The sequence below is a fragment of the Euprymna scolopes genome, chromosome 21, assembly GCF_053919585.1.
Source record: "Euprymna scolopes isolate OS-2025 chromosome 21, ASM5391958v1, whole genome shotgun sequence".
In the NCBI taxonomy this organism is placed as follows: Eukaryota; Metazoa; Mollusca; class Cephalopoda; order Sepiida; family Sepiolidae; genus Euprymna; species Euprymna scolopes.
The window spans coordinates 27,163,675-27,181,174 of NC_136502.1; the positions used below are offsets into that span (position 1 = coordinate 27,163,675).

A 17,500-nucleotide genomic window follows, 5' to 3' on the forward strand; every position below is an offset into this window, starting at 1 on the left:
TAAAACATCTTTTTCCAAACCAATATGTAAATTAGTTAACCTTGCAACTGATATCACACATACGTAAGAAGTATATAAAAAATTATGTAAAATCAAATTAACTTTAAATAGGGCAATTTGGCTTTACCGTTATTGCGTGAAATGATCTTTCACATTTATTTATTGAGATTAAGAGACAATTAAATGTTGTCATGGTTTACTTAATTTTCTTATGCAATATAACTATTCACTATGCGATCGAGTGCAAGGGAAGTAACTCCAACGTACTTATAATGAACAGCCCATCTCAAATAATCAATATTGATTTTCCTCATATTAATGATAGATACCTATACGCCTTCAGAGAGTTGTTCAAGCAAATTAAAAACACAGTACTTTAAAGCTGAGTATAAAGGGTGTTGATTTTTGTTCACATTTGATAAGTGTAAAATAAGTTTCATCTAATTCAACCTGACCTTGGATATTTTAAATAGAATTTAGCAATCATCTGAGATGTTATGTTTAGTTTAAAATATCTCAAATAATCATATGAATCTTAGCCAAATTAATGAATTAAAATTATACATTCATCAATTAAAAAAGAAATTTAAAAAATAAACTTAAAAATTGAAACCCCTCTACCGGAAGATTCAAGTAGAGCATAGTATTCTGATTCTTCTATTATGAGATGGAGAAAAGTTTGACAGGAAAGAAATTAGTAATTGTTCTAAGATATTCAATATTGTGGTAGGAAGTTTTTATCAAAATAACTAATGCATTTACAAATTTAAGTGTTTGCATTTTAGTATTTTTGTGAAATTAAAGGATGTGACATCATATCTAAAACCAAAATTGAAAAATTAATTTTTTTTTTTTTTTTTTTTTTTTTTTTTACAAAGGCATCACCACATTATCAAGGCCCAGAGGCCACTCAAGGATAAGGGTTAAAGAGTGTACAGTAGAAGTTGGTCAATATAGTAATCATTAGTAATGAAAATTTGGTAAATTTAATAACTTATATGGAACGGCTCATCAAGAACTTATTTACTTTAGACTTGAAGACAACCATATTGTAGTCAGCCGGAAAGCAGGAAAACGGAAGACAATTCCACAGGCGTGCAGTTCTAAGAAAGAAGCTTTGTTCATGGAATCTACGTTTAGGTTTAGGCACAGATAAAGAGTGGGGGAAATTATTGATAGTGTTTACAGCTAGACGAGTGTTTCTTGTGAAAGTTTGGCGAGGGGGGACCATAGATTGAAGCTCAGTTGAACACTTTCCATGAAAATAACGATACATCAGAGACAAACTCGCAACATCTCTTCTGTGAGATAGAGGTTGCAAGGAGGAGAAATTTAAATAAAAAGTAAAAAACAAATGCTAACCAGCAATTTTGACTATAAATTTTGGTAGTCTTTTGCCATATTAGCTCTTCATCATATAATAAACCAGTTTATTAAATTATTAAATTAAGATAATTTTTGCCTTCTTACATGAAAATAAATGACTACATATAATCGTTTTAAGAATGAAAATAAATTTTAAAAGAAATTAAATTTCAAAGTCTTATGTAATTACGAGTATGGATACCCAATCAACTACCCAGACAATAATTTGTTTTTACCTATGATTGATTACAATATTATTTTAAATAGTTAACATAAGCAGTTGGTTATGTATAATAATATATGAGAAAATGAAATATCAGTAATGTACACATTCAAGATAAATAGTAAACACTGTTCATGACAAAGTTGTTTTCTTATTCATTGAACTATTCCTTGTGTATCAAATCACTTAATGGGGAGTTTTTAACTTTTCTTCTAAATAAAACCCAACAAAAATCACATACGACATAATCAGCAAATTAAAATATCTAAAAATGACATATTAAATATTTACTTAGCATTAATTATTGAAATGAAATTAAGTTTACACCTTCATATTTATTTATAAACATGTTAATTTTTCAGATTAACAATAACCTCACATTTCATCTTTGTTTAAATTATTCTAAAGTATTTTCAATTTGGTATTTTATATAAAGTGATTATCATTAATATTGTTTTATTTGTTTTTCTCATCAATGCAATTGAAAATTTTTTTAAATGTATTTATCATAAACGATTTTCCGTTTGACGAATACAAATGAAACCAATGAAAAAAAAGATCATGATTTCCAATTCAGACTACGAGATGACCTCCAATTCTTCTTCTACTCGTTTTTGGTCATTAACTTATTTTAATAAAAATGTGACTTTATAAAGTTACATTTAAATGTAAATACTAACAAACAATATTTGTTCTGATAATTTTATTATACAAATATGTTATTTTGAACTAATTCCCAATTTATTGTTATTACTAAACAAAATATCAATAATTCACATTTTGCTAAGTCTGAAACATCAAAAAGAACATTATTTTATTACTTACAGACTACACAGATAGAATACACCTATCAGCAATAAAAAAAAAAAAGGTGATATGTGTATTCTGTTTTGTTAAAGTGATTTTTACTTATATATTATTTTCATAAATTTAAAACATCAAGTATTTGGAAAATAAAAAAATTAAATTAATATTAATTATTGTGTACAGTTGAAAAGCAACTGGAATGATACAGCTGTTTGTCAAAATTGCCTATTGTTAAATTCTTTGAAGATTAACTAAAGTTTATGAATTCAACCTTTCTGAAATGATTTGAGGTTTTCAAAATTTTATGAATATGTAGCATGATTATTCAGTTGCTGCTAGCTTATGATAATGTAAACAAATAAATACAGGAAATAAATATTTACGTAAGCATAGCAATAACTTATTAAGATATTGGGCTTCTTTTAATATAAACATTTGAATACAAAATATATACACAAAACATAATTATAATATATATTTCCTTTCTTACTTCAGGTGGTAAAATTAAATAAAAGCAAAATGTTGATATGGACTCTTATGTTTTTGTCTGTTCTGCCCTTTTGTATCAGTGTAGACTTGACTTACACTGTGGAGGAAGGGAACAATCCGGGTACCTATATTGGAGACATTGCCACCGATTCAAAAGTAAAGGAGAATATTCCCCACAAAGACAAGAATCTTATCACATTCAGTCAATTAAAAAATAAGGCAGGAAGTTCTCAATATTTCAGAGTATCAAAGAAAACAGGCAAACTTTATGCAACAATCACATTGGATGCAGAAGCAATGTGTAAACGTAATGAACAATGTTTTCAACTCATTGATGTAGCTGTTCGTAAAGGAACTTCTTCAATGAGGATTTTAGAAATTAAAGTCATTATAAAAGATATTAATGATCACAAACCTGAGTTCAAAGATAAACAAATCAATATTGAATTTTTGGAAGATGTTGGCATAGGAACCAAAAGAATAATACCAAATGCTAATGATAAAGACATTGGATTTCTAAATTCAAAGATTAGTTATGAGCTTAAAATGATGAAAAATGAACCATTTTCATTATATATTGTTTCAAATGTTGAAGGAATATCACAAGTTGGAATAAAATTAAAAGAGAGATTAGACAGAGAAACAAAAGATTCTTATGTTGTACAAGTTATGGCTAAAGATGCAGGAAATCCTCCACAACAAAGTATATTAAATGTTCACATCTCAGTCAATGATGTTAATGATAATTTTCCAATATTTTCTGAGAAAATGTACAACATTTCAATAAAGAATGAAGAAAGTAAAGTCACACCAATTGCTATTTTATCAGCAACTGATTTGGATTCAGGAGAAAATGGAAGAGTTTCATATCATTGGAGTCATCAAACATCAGAAAAAGCGAAAAATTTCTTTGAATTAATAGAAACAACAGGACAGATCTTTTTGAAGAAAAAGTTTAACTCAGCTGAAGAAATAATACATAAATTATATGTAAAAGCTGAGGATGGGGGAATTCCACCACTTAGTTCTTTGGCAATTGTTTATATAAATGTGATAAGTCAAGTTAACAATGCTCCAACTATTGATGTCAATTTTGTGAGTGAATCGGATGACAACAAAGTTCAAATTTCTGAAGGCAACAAAATCGGCAGTTTCATTGCTTATGTTAAAGTAATAGACAATAATGAAGGGCAAAATGGAGATGTCACTTGTCATCTTCATCATGATAAATTTCAGCTTCAGAATTTAGGTACAAAGAAATATGAAGTGACACTGAAAAATCCTCTTGATAGAGAGAAAGAAGAGCACCATGATGTTGTGATCAGTTGTCAAGATAAAGGCTCTCCTCCTCTTCATAGTAACAGCAAATTCTCCATTCAAGTGATGGACATCAATGATGTAAGGCCACAATTTACAAAAGACACATTTAAATTCTTCATTGATGAGAATCAAAACTCGAGAATTACTCTTGGCTACATCAATTCCACTGATCCAGACTTGGGAGATGGAGGAAAACTCACATATTCTCTCATCACCAATAACAACAAACACTTCTTACCTTTCAAAATAACCACAAATGGATTACTATCAGCAATTATGTCTCTTGATCATGAGTTTCAACATACTTATCACTTCAAGGTGTTTGTGAAAGACAATGGAACACCATCTCTCAATAACACAGTCAATGTGATTGTTGAGGTCACTGATAAAAATGATAATGCTCCATATTTTACATTTCCCAGTGTTAAACCTTACAATCTACATGTCACATATTACCCTGATGCCAGAAACAAGAACATCACACAGATAAAGGCAGCCGACATTGATAGTCAAGAGAATGCATTTCTAAAATATCAAATAATCAGAGGCAATGACAAACAGATGTTCACCATCAACCAGTACACTGGTTACTTGGCTTTCAATAGACAACTCAGCCAACAAAATGCTGGCTCCTATCAGCTTGACATTCTCGTCAAGGATAGTGGTAGGCCAGTTCTATCAGCAACAACTACTCTCTTTTTAACACTCACTATCAGCAACAACACATCAGAAATGTTAAATGTTGTTCAGCTTCACACTGAAGAGAAGGTGCATCTTAATCTCGTCATTATTATTACAGTCATAGCAGTCACAATAGCTGTCTTCATTACAGCTTCATTATCAATCTGCATCATTCGATGTAATGGTCAGTCAAATGTGGCCTATGCCCAAGCACTTGATCCTTCCAATAGATATGTTGGTGAACAGAGACAACTTATTGCACCTTCTTACCCAGGAAACACTTGGCCTCATCCTGCTCAGCCATTACCAATAAATCAAGCACCATCTACAAACACTCCTTTGGCAACATCCAGAAGGCATCTTACTTCTGTGGGCACACTTCCACAGAAAACACATCCATCAACTGATATTCCATCACAAGTAAGTAATAGTTATGTCATTTTTTTTGTTTGGTATGAATGGTTACTAAAATTTTTTTATCTGATAAATATTTTACAAAGTTTGTTCATACAATAGAAAATAGAACTAAAGAATGACAATTCTTTCTTTTTTTGTGCATCTGTTTCTGATTTTGTTTTTTCAATGTTAAATATGTTTAGAATAAAGCTGTTCCAATTAGATTTCTCAATTAGAAACCATTAGTTTACAGCAATTCACTATTTACCGAAGCCAAAAGAGATTGAATGATGAACACCACTATGTAAGGATTAAAAAGATGGGTGAAAAGGACATAATTTGATTAGTTAAGAGGACTGTTCGCCAAATGTCTTTTGACACTGGATTTTACTTCGATGATGTTGTAGCTAGCAGTTTTACCTAGATATTCTTTGTAATGGTCATAGCTAAACAAGTTCTAGCTGTAGATGTTTCATGGGGGAGGGGGCTAGCATCCACATCTGTGGTGCCTTCAACGTCCATAACGTGGAATATCTGACCCATTCAAATAAGACAGACGATGAGGGCAGGTTTTGTTATGATTTTGCCATTGCTTATGATCTCACTCAGATTGTGCGCGAACCCACCCGTGTGTCCGATACTACTGGTCAATATGCAAGCCTCCTAGACCTTTTTCTCTCAACTTCCCCATAGCTATGTTCATGTTCCATTCATTCTCCTCTAGGATCCTCCGACCACTCCGTCGTATCAGTTAAGATAAAAATGAAATGTAATAAGTCCCCAGACGTACCCCTCCACTGTACTGTATACTAATACTCCATCGCTGACTGGGATAGCTTTTGTACATTCATATCTGATTTACCTCTGCATTCCATGTTTAAAAAGGATGTGTCCTCTATAGTATCAGATCCGACCGAATGGATAATTGTAGGCATAGACCAATTCATACCATCTAAAAAATTCCAACAAAAACCTAACAGCCAGCCATGGTTCTCCCCAGAATGTGCTGCTGCTATCGCGCACAGAAATCACTTTTTCCATAACTACCAACGTAATAGATGCACTGAGACTAAAGCTGCTTTCAGGAACGCCAGCAACCACTGTAAAAGAGTAATAAAAAATGCAAGAGAGCTATATGCCTAGTCTGTTAAATCTAAAGTAGCTGATCAGCGGTTTGGTTCCCACCAGTTTTGGCAAATAACAAATAGGATCCTGAACAGAAGTGTGCGTTCTATCCCAACCATTATCAATGGACCAGAGGTCATCTCATCAGCATCAGACAAGGCCAAATTATTTGCCAAGAACTTTGCAGCTAATTCTACCCTGTGCGACGATGGCCATCAACTCCCTATATTTCCTCCTATAACACAGAACACGCTAGGTAACATACAAATATCTGTGCATGAAGTCGCCAAGCTAATCAAGAACCTTGATTCCAATAAAGCAACTGGCCCTGACGGCATCCCAATTATAGTGTTAAAAAAGCTTCAACTTGCTCCCATACTTACGAAACTGTTTAAGCGTTGCCTTAAGGAGAAGTGCTGTCTGACTCCCTGGAAAACCTCATCAGTATGCCCTGTATTTAAGAATTCAGATGATAAGTCATCTCCATCTCAGTACAGACCAATAAGTCTCCTTTGTGTCATGAGTAAGTTGCTGGAATCCATATTAAATAGAGAAATAGTCAACCACCACAGCAGAAACAACCTTCTTAGTGACACACAATATGGTTTCCATACTGCAAGATCTACCACAGATGTGCTAACGGTTATATTTCACAGGATTAGTGAATCTCTTGACAAAGGCTTCATTTCTAGGGCAATTGCTCTTGACATATCAAAGGCCTTCAACAAGGTATGGCATAAGGGCCTACTTCTCAAGATTTCCAGCAATGGTATAACTGGAAATGTTTTCTCAATCATTAAATCATTTCTCTCCGATAGGCTCATAAGAGTAGTGGTCGATGGACAAAAATCAGAGGCCTGCAGTATTAATGCTGGAGTCCCTCAAGGGTCAATCCTGGGCCCAACTCTCTTCCTGATCTACATCAATGACCATTCCTAAACACATACTTAAATCATTCATTGACATCTATGCTGATGACATGACCATCTACGGCAACACATCAAAGGCTGTAAATGACAAAGCTCTCTCTGATTCTCTCTCCTCTGATCTCGAGCGAGTGGTTCAGTGGGGGAAGACGTGGCTGGTTACCTTTAATGCATCTAAAACCAAACTCCTATCTTTACATCATCAACGCTCTGATCCCCATCTGGCATCAATTGAAATGGATGGCTCTTGTCTAGGAGAAGCCCCGTGTTTTGACAAGCTTCTGGGTTTGTCCTTTACTCCTGATCTGAAATGGAACACGTGCATCAAGTCTGTTGCCAAGGTCGCTGGAAAGATGGTGGGATCCTTCTACCGCTCCAGAAGATATCTCACTACTGATGCAATTCTCTACCTATATAAAAGCCAAGTACGTCCAAGGATGGAATACTGCTGCCATATCTGGGCAGGAGCTGCTAAAAACAGCCTATCCTGCCTTGACAGAGTACAAAATAGACTTTGTGGCTTAGTGGGGAATGCCCTTTTCTCTACCCTGCAACCTCTCTCCCACAGAAGAGATGTTGCGAGCCTATCCTTGTTTTATCGTTATTTCCATGGCGGTGCTCGTCTGAACTCCAATCTCTGGTCCCCTCTCGCCAATCTTTCACGAAAAACACGTCTAGCTGAATCCACTGTGAAAAATTTCCCCCACTTTTTATCTGTGCCTAAATCAAAACATAGATTCCATGAACAAAGCTTCTTTCTTAGAACTGCACGCCTGTGGAACTCTGTTCCGTCTGCCTGCTTCCCACCGGACTACAACTTGGATGTCTTCAAGTCCAACGTTAACAAATTCCTAATGAACTGCCCTCTTAAATAAACACTTCATTAAATCTCCACACTAACGTACGGTACTTGCAATAACCCTTATCCCTGAGTGGCTTCCTGGCCTTGATAAGTGGTGACCACCGTGTAAAAAAAAAAAAAAAAAAAAAAAAAATTACAGTTTCATGAAAATTAGTAGAGAAAAAGTAGTAACATCTAGGCTGTGAAAAAGCAACTGTAAGAAAATTAAGAAATAATCCTCCATTAGATTGTGAACTCAAATAACAGCAATTCTCCCCCTTTATCAGAAACATCACTCATGAAATGTGAGAACTAATAGAAAGGAAGTGAGTGTTACATGGCTGCTGAAAATATTTCCACAGTGTACTTTCTACTTTACATTTAGTATGGATGAATGTACAGATAGCCATGCTAGGTGCTTGTACATGTACATCACTCTTATTCTACAAACCCTATTTTCAGTGATTAGCTGAAGTAGAATGATTTAATGTATTTATTTGCTTCCCCACCAAAGCAAATTAGGCACAAGGCCGTTTTTAATGTGGGGTAAAAACCAGCTCCCCTAAAAGTAGGCAAAAAGGGGGCACTCTGGTTACCAAAAATAATAATTGTCCCAGTATAGAGGGTTTCCCCTCCATTGACTGGTACAAATTATTTTAAGTGCAGCATCTGCAGAACAGATACTAAGAACAACAGAAAAAAGGCAAGCTTCTTTTCTATTTATATGAAGTAGAATGATTTAAGACATATCCAGAAGTAAGGTACTTAGACCAGAGTTTCTTCCCCTGTTTAGTAAAACAATTCAAAATAATAACCGCATATTATGTTCCTCTCCCATATGTATATATAAAAATATCCTTATATTACTCTTTTACTATTTTCACAAGTTTTTTATCAATCACATAAACTAGTCATTTTTAAGCAAGAAAGCTACATTTAAGGGGCGGGGATTCTGAAATAATGAATAAGTTTCTATTTTTTGTTTTCAACAAATATATGAATACGTATAGCAAACTAAGTTTCCAATATTCTATTGATATGCTTCTATCTAGTCTCATTTATTATTAGCAGAGTATTACTTCACATGAATCAAAGTTTTGTACACTTAGTAACTGTGCTCTTTATTTTCAATTAGGTAATTTCTACATTTACTTTACACGAAAATGAGTACTCGTATCTGAAAGGAGATGTTTTGCTAGTAGAAAGCAAAGTTGCCTATATATTGTTTCAAACACTGAGAAAATATATCCATATTTATTTTAATAAATTAATTCAAACAAAATATTTTAATTCATTTTTCATCTTAATTTCATTATTAAATAACATCAAACCAATATAGGATGATGGAGGTTAATAATGCATGAATATGCTATTCTGCTTTGGATTAAATCAAATCTGTCAGTAATTTCAAAACCATATTAGTAAAATTGCATTCTTTAAATGAAAAATTGTAACTTACATTCAACTTAATAAAATTTATACGATATATGGCCCAGTGGATGAAAAACCTTTAGATAAGTACTTGAAACTATCTGACCCATTCTATAAAACAATTAATAATGATTTATTAAATTCTTAGCTTATGGACAATGGGATTTCTAACAATTAAATAAAAAATCTAGTTTGAAATTCCTAGTATCTATAAAAAGTATTAAGAGACTATTTTCCAAAATTTTGTCCCTGTAGCAATAAAGGTGAGAACTTTGCATTGAATTTCATCCTTCAAGATCAGGGTTGATTGTAAATAATAAAGATAATTTTGCAAGACATTCAATCATCTGAAGTTTCAAATTCTTCTGAGTTTTAAATAATTTCATTTTCATACAATTTTACAATAGTTTCAATTGTTTCTGTGATTGATATGAGAAATGTTTAAATAAAGTAAAAACAAATTTGTGGATATTAGGATGTTTTAGATGTTGATTTTTGGTAATCATCATTTTATGTTTTACACCTTATTTGTTAATTTTTGTCTCTGAGTAGATGTATACACAAAATGTATCGATTCCACCAGATTATTTCACCTGGAGATCTGCTGTACCTTCCCAATCAGAAGCAGACTTGAGCTGGAGGGAAGAAAGTGCACCAAATGACCAACAAAGAGCAGGTAATTTAACAAAGATGAAGTTAAATTCAGGAATTTAAAAAAAATATTAAGACCCTTATTTCTATCATGAATTGCATAACCTTTTTCTTTTTCTATTTTGCATGTGTCATTATAATGTATTGCATATTAATAGCCAACGAATATATCATGAGAAAAATAATACTAATGAATCCTTCTTTTCAGATTTTAATGAGTAATCTAAAGAAAAGCAGCTTAGTGATATACATTCAATATTGTTACTTAATCATTCAAAATCCTTTATTCATAATTCATAGATTTATAGATATTATAAGTAAAATTAAATAACAGAAAAATAAGTATAGGAATGAAAAATAAATTCTAAAATCTATTCATAAAATTTGTGTGATTGATTTATAACAAAAGAACATTTTATTTTTCAGATTTGTCTTCTAGAAAATCATCAGTTCAAACAGGACATGTAAACAAAAGTGATATTTCTGCTCCTTATCCACAATCGAGGAATCTTATAGAAATGAACAATGAACAGACTTCAAACACAAGACCTTTGCCTCCAGTACCACAAAAGAACTAATTATCATCACACAAATATACTTTCATACCAAACAATACATACACACATTCACTATATTATATTTCTTCCATGTAGATATTCACTAAAACAATTTCCGGCATTAAATGCTGTTGCAATATGAATACAAAATTAATATTTTATACACATCCCTATGTACTCTATCAATAAAAAATACTTATTCAATGCTCTGACCATTGTTAGAGAAATTCAATAACATATTTTTGAAACATTCCACTTTATCAATGTATTTTCATATCCCCATTACAGAAAGATTATGGATATAAGACTTCTTTTATAAAATTATAACACACTAGTCATTTTCTATGAGCTATATTAATATTTAAAAAGAAGACAACAAATTCATTTAGACAAAAGTTATGTTCACAAACAGAATATTATTATAGAAACAAATATTTAATAAAACTTAATATTTATATTTGAGATAATAAAATAGTAAAACAGATATATTAAAAAATAACCTTTTCAATAAACTTTGCAAAAATCAATGTAATTTTATTTATCAACTCATTTAAACATTTACGAATAAAAACTATGGATTATAAATAGAAAATGCCATGTACTGATAATCAATAATTAAGATGCAAACTAAATCAGTAAACACAAGATACAGTGGGTGCAAACAATATTTATTCACAATTGTTAATTTTATACATATTTTTAAAAAACTTTTATCAGGCTTGTCTCTGTAAAAAAATTGCATGTATTTTCATTTTTTGTTAGAATTTTGAAACTTCATATTTATAACAGAGATACAGTGTTCTTAGAATGTGTATTAGGACAAATAAGATTTCAGACTTCCCCAGTGTAAGTAAGAGGATGATAGAAAAGGTCAGAAAGGAACTGAAAGATTCAGGATTTGATTATGTGGTGACATCAGTAAGAAAAATGCACGATCGACAATCTGATGCCAATAGAATATTAGAGTTCTTGAGATCATTAAAAATGAACCTAGCAAGTTACTGCCTGTCATTGTAAGAAAGTTGTAAAATTAGACTGGTGGTGTATGAGTACATCCACTATGTTTTATGCAAGATGAGAAAAAGACAATTTTTGTGAAAGGCAATGCAAGAAAAGCATGTAAAGTATGCAAAAAAGCTGATCAAAAAGTTGAAAATCCATTAAAGCTGTACATGCTGTGGTTCTTCTCCAACAAGAAAAACTTCTGCAAAGACCAGATGATCAGTTCCCAGAACAATAGGAATTATGCTGCTTCATCCAAAGATATAACTAGACTTGACCTGACAAAGTTTCCAGCAACAAGTATGGTCTTCAGTGTTATCAATATTGAAAGTAATATCATACCATTCCATTTCTTTCTTTGGGGCCTCAGGAGAAACACCAAATCCTGGATCGATCAGCTACTGCAGATAGGTGATACATGTGACAGGTCTGGATGTCAGAGAATTTTGTCACCCACACTATACCTGATATCTGACCTCTAAACTCAGTTGATTGCAACTTTTCTTTTTTTGTGTTGCCTGGTGGAATGAGACGCAAACAGATCCAGTTTGGAGCATTGGAAGACCTTGACGAAAGCCTGTGGACTATTTTTAGGTCACTTCAAGGCTGTAATCAAAGTCAAAAGTGAATTCATCAAGTGAAATTGATAGAACAAATTATGATGATAAACTCACCTAAGTTTGATGAATAAATCTCAAAAAATGAAATTACTGTTATTTTATTTTATTAGACAGTAATCTTGTGAATAAATATCATCTGCACTGTGTATATAAGATTTTTAATAAAAAAAGAATGAATTTAAGAGGAAATATAAATTCAAAAGAAAATCCTTTTAATTAAAAATAGGAGAAATACAAGAATTATTTTAATTAAAAAATTAATGAAACTTTTCTCATCACCCTCTTTCAAAAAAATGTAAGAAAATTATTTAACAAATGAATGAATTAAAAAAAATGACTTATTTTGAAGTGAGAGGAGGTTCCAGCAAATTAAGTTCTTTGTGCTGCACAAATTTCACCTAAACATATTTGAGACGATCATTATCCACATATCTCAAATTAGCCTATCAAGACTGACAGAACTCATACATAAATTGGATATTTTCCATGACTTGTGCAATTCATCAAATATTGGTTGGATATATTCCTATTTCTTTAATATTTTTTTTTATTAGAGATCAAAGATACGAATAATTCTTAACAGATAATTACAGACATTTCAATATACTCCATGATACAACAAGATAATTTCACAATTATTTATATTTTTATTCAAATAAAAAGAGACAATCTAATAAGTGAAAGAGAGAGAGAGAGAAGAATGTAGATTATAAAGGACGAATAATATATTCAAAAGAATATTGCATTCTGGGAACAAAGGCACAAAATATTAAAATTGAAAAAGAAACAAAAAATGTGACATTTATATTGTTTATTTAAAAAATTAAAACAATTTAAAAATATTGTATAGATAAATTTAAAAAAATAAATTTCAATTTAAACATAGTATAAGAACATGGGGAAGGTAGTGGTATTGTGGGTCTTCTATTACATTACATTAAACATTACAACATTCTTCTTCCTTTAGTGCATACAGCCATTACACACATTACATACTTCTTAGGACTACTACTACTTTTTCACGGTTACTTTTAAGTTTCATCCCACTTATTAGACTTTATATTGATTGGTTTATCACTGGACAATACAGCTTAATAATAAATATATTAGGAATTCCAACAAAGGTAAGAACTTTTTTTTTTTTAATTTATTTGTTTTTCTCCAAAACGTCTTGTATTAATTTATTTTAAATCTGATACACCCATTCTCTTTTCCAAACATGGTGGACTTTCTTAAATCTTGTAAGAAAATGATTTTGTGAAAAATAAAAAGCTTTTGATACTAAAAGTACTGATAACATATACTTCCATTCATTAAAATATAAGTTTTCAAAGGATATTAAATCAATATAGTGGACACATTTTATACATTTTCTACTTACTTTGAATGTAGACGCCATTACACACATCTACAACAACCAACCAGTTTATTTTATGAGATGTCGATTTTCATTATAAAATTTCTATTTCATTATAGAATTTCTATTTCATTTGGAAAGCATTTTAAACATTTATAAATAATTTCTTATAAATTTACTTAGATATTTTGAGAGAATATTTATATCAGAGTTTATACAGATCTTTTATTGTCAGGGCGGGGTTAATTTTCTAGTATGACTGTAAAAGACCACATTCCAAATTTTCCTAAGTAATATATTAAAAGAAATTTGGTGATGACATTATGCTGAATACAATCTTTAACTATAGTGAAATTTATTTCACAAATGTTACAAACTTTGAAGAATTTCAAATCTATGAAATAAAAGTAAATAAATTGAAATAATTTTTAAATAATTTAAAATAAACCATAAAAATCAAATGGATGAAACCAAATTAATTTTAAAAATTGTCTATTGTCTAATTAAATTTTTAATCTGATATAAAGAAGTATCCAAATACCACTACATCTTTAAATACATAATTTGATCTATATTTTGTTTGTTTTGTTTTTACATTTGAAAGATAATAAAAGCAATTATAAAATATCTTAACTATTTCTTTAAGTATTTTGTTCTAGCTTAGTAAAAAATGTTTTTTTCTTAATAAAATATCAATCAAATTATTTGTTGAAACTTATATTAATATGTGAATACTTTATCTATTCTAAAAGATAGAAAACACACTACATTTATCACAATTATAGTGGAAGTTAACTTACAACGACACATACAAACAACACACACACATATATATTTTCTTGAAAAAAAGATTTTTTCCTCAACAGAAAAATATTCAACAAAATGTTTACCAGAAAAATTATTTTACCAAAAATTATTAATATTAAACTTTAAAAACGAAGATACTAGAATTAGAAAAAAATATTTTATTTACACTCAATCAGATGTGCACTAATAAAATATAATTCGCATTTTGTTACACTTTTTAAGATTTTAAATATTTCTAAATTTTCTCATTATAAAAAACGATTATAAACACTTTAAAATATGTTGAACCACTAATAACTTAGCCAGCTAGGTAGAAAAAGAACACTTAGAAATCGATTTTACCTTTTTTAAAAAACAGTAATTAACTAAAAATATTTTCCAAAAAATATTAGTGGGGGGGGGGGTCTCTTTTAAAAACAATATCTCCTTCAAGAATGGTCCTAAAATGTGCGTATGCATTTTTGGTGCCACGCTATTTGTAAATAGTGTTTTTATATGCAATTCAAGTTTTCATGATATCTGTTTTTATTCAATTGTAATTTTTTATTCAATTGTAAGGTGGAAGCAAAGAATAGATACAAAACACCCTCTATTCCCCATGTTAAGAATGGTTTTTAAAATAATAAAATTATTATTTCAGCACGGTACCAAAAATATATTAGTACCTAAAATTTTACTTTGCAATGTTTTTATTTTTAAATCATAAAATAAAACACATATAATAATTTTAAAACTTCATCCTGCTTTATTTTTTACTTGTTAAATATGTTGTTAATTAAAATTAAATTATAATCACATTCTTACATTTGAAATAATAGTGGAATTAAATTTCTACCTATTGTTCATTTCAAAATGTAAACAAACTTCTGGTTAAATTAATCGATACCGTTGTTGAACGTAAAAAGTCCCTTTTTAAGGATTATATTATTCGACTAGTATTTTCAAGTTAAATTCAAGTTTGACGATATCTTTTTGTTCATTAAATTGTTAGGTGGAAGTACAAAATAGTTACTTACAAACAGCCAAGTAACACAGGCAGCTTTGATTAAAATGAAAAGATTCAGCGTGGTTTGATAGAAAGGTTAGTATAAATACTTTTGGACGTTCCTATTTTGAAAATAAATAAATGTTATAATTCTTTTTCTATCCTTTGCAAATGATTCAAATTTTAGTATATTATTATGAATGATAATGACTACCAGTTATCAAAATTTCAAGGTTTCACAGTTGTTATTTCTAACAAAGATTAGGTTCTAAAATTTTGTCCCTTAGTTTTGAAAGTTACTATATATATATATATATATATATATATATATATATACACACCTATGAATTCCGAGTCATATTCGTTAATAGATCAATTTTTAAATTTATCTTAATTTATTGTAAAATTATCATCCTATGGCGACTGAATTTAAATGGCAAAAAGTAACTTGATTTTAATATATGTATAAATATTTTATTTATTTCTAATGAAAATAAGACACAATTAGTGCAAGGGAAGTAACTCCAACGCACTTTATGATAGAGCCTTTAAGATGGCCTTTAATGATAAAGATTTTATATAATTTTAATACAAATAGGATGCTCTTTAGCCATTTTCATTTTGATGTTTATAAATGAAAAAAGAAACAAGATGATTTTTCACCCTGATCTTTCAACAAATATATATATACATACATATATATATATATATATATATAGGCTGTTTATTATACAGGGTGGAGTAGAGCACCTTGCTTAAATTGTTTTAATTAATATTTCAAATAAGCAAGTTGCTCTGTCCCACCCTGTACAATAATAATATTAATAAACTGACTATATACCAGCTCTGTCCTGCATTGAGCACTCTAATAATCAAGTGGGTTTCATTGGATTTACATCTAGGAAACCAATATATATATATATATATATATATATATATATATATATATAAAGCACTTTGTGTGTGTGTGTTTTTTCTCTATGGGCTTTAAAACGGGTGGGCCATTTTCTTTTAAAATTTCAAACGTATGTACTTTATGTGTTTGGAAGTGTTCTTAAATAGATTTTCTATTGAAATGTCCTTGATACGTATCAAAAATCGATAATCAAAAAAATCTTATTGACAAAAGTTGACACTCTAATTCAGCTAATATCACAAGTGCATTTAAGAAGTTTTATCCCCACACAAGCAGAAGTTCACTAGACAGGAACACATTAGAAATAAATGTTTCTGTTTAAAGCACAATTGAGTCAAGAACTTTTGCATTTTAAACTTTAATTCAAGCCGTTAAAATGAAAATAATTTTATAAAATCAACCATAGGTTCTTGACGGAGCAATGTAGACTATAACATATTGTGGACTGTGAGGAGGCATGTAAATCTTTCTCCCAGTGCACCATGATTGTTTCCTGACTAGAGCAGGCAATCAATCGATTTGATTAGAAAATGCAAGATTTCACCTATATGACAATAAAAGTACTGGAAGTGTGGAACATTTGTTGATCCTAATCCAATACCAGAGAATGTCAGGTTTACCTGCTAGTGTATATATATATATATATATATATATATATATATATATATATATATATATATATATAATTATATTAACATTGTAAGAAGTCGATGTGGATTGATTAATGTTTCAACATGTGTAGACTTCTGACAATGTTTATATCATTTTATTTATTAAACATGCCACATATGTATTGAGCACTTCTGAAAAAATATTGTTTTAAGTTCATGTTAACAATATACCTGAACTTAATAATCAATTAATATATATATATATATATATATATATATATATATATATATATATATATATATATATTTATATATATATATATATAATGAGAGAGAGAGATTGCCTCCAAAAAGAAAGTCCGCACTTGTCATGTTTTCAAAAACCGCAAA

General features: G+C 30.2%; 2 protein-coding genes across 2 annotated transcripts in view; both read left to right on the plus strand.

The window, feature by feature from the left end:
* The window catches only part of LOC145242942 (protocadherin beta-2-like), a 14,290-nt gene extending 3,322 nt beyond the window's left edge, over positions 1 to 10,968 (plus strand). Inside the window, exons 2-4 of the mRNA XM_080106052.1 lie at positions 2,891 to 5,305; positions 10,157 to 10,280; positions 10,682 to 10,968. Coding sequence (XP_079962178.1) covers positions 2,915 to 5,305; positions 10,157 to 10,280; positions 10,682 to 10,833 — 2,667 coding nt within the window. The 5' untranslated portion in view covers positions 2,891 to 2,914 and the 3' untranslated portion in view covers positions 10,834 to 10,968. The remainder of the gene's footprint in view (positions 1 to 2,890; positions 5,306 to 10,156; positions 10,281 to 10,681) is intronic.
* The window catches only part of LOC145242750 (protocadherin Fat 4-like), a 140,014-nt gene that overhangs the window by 67,719 nt on the left and 54,795 nt on the right, over positions 1 to 17,500 (plus strand). The gene's annotated exons all lie outside the window — the stretch shown is intronic.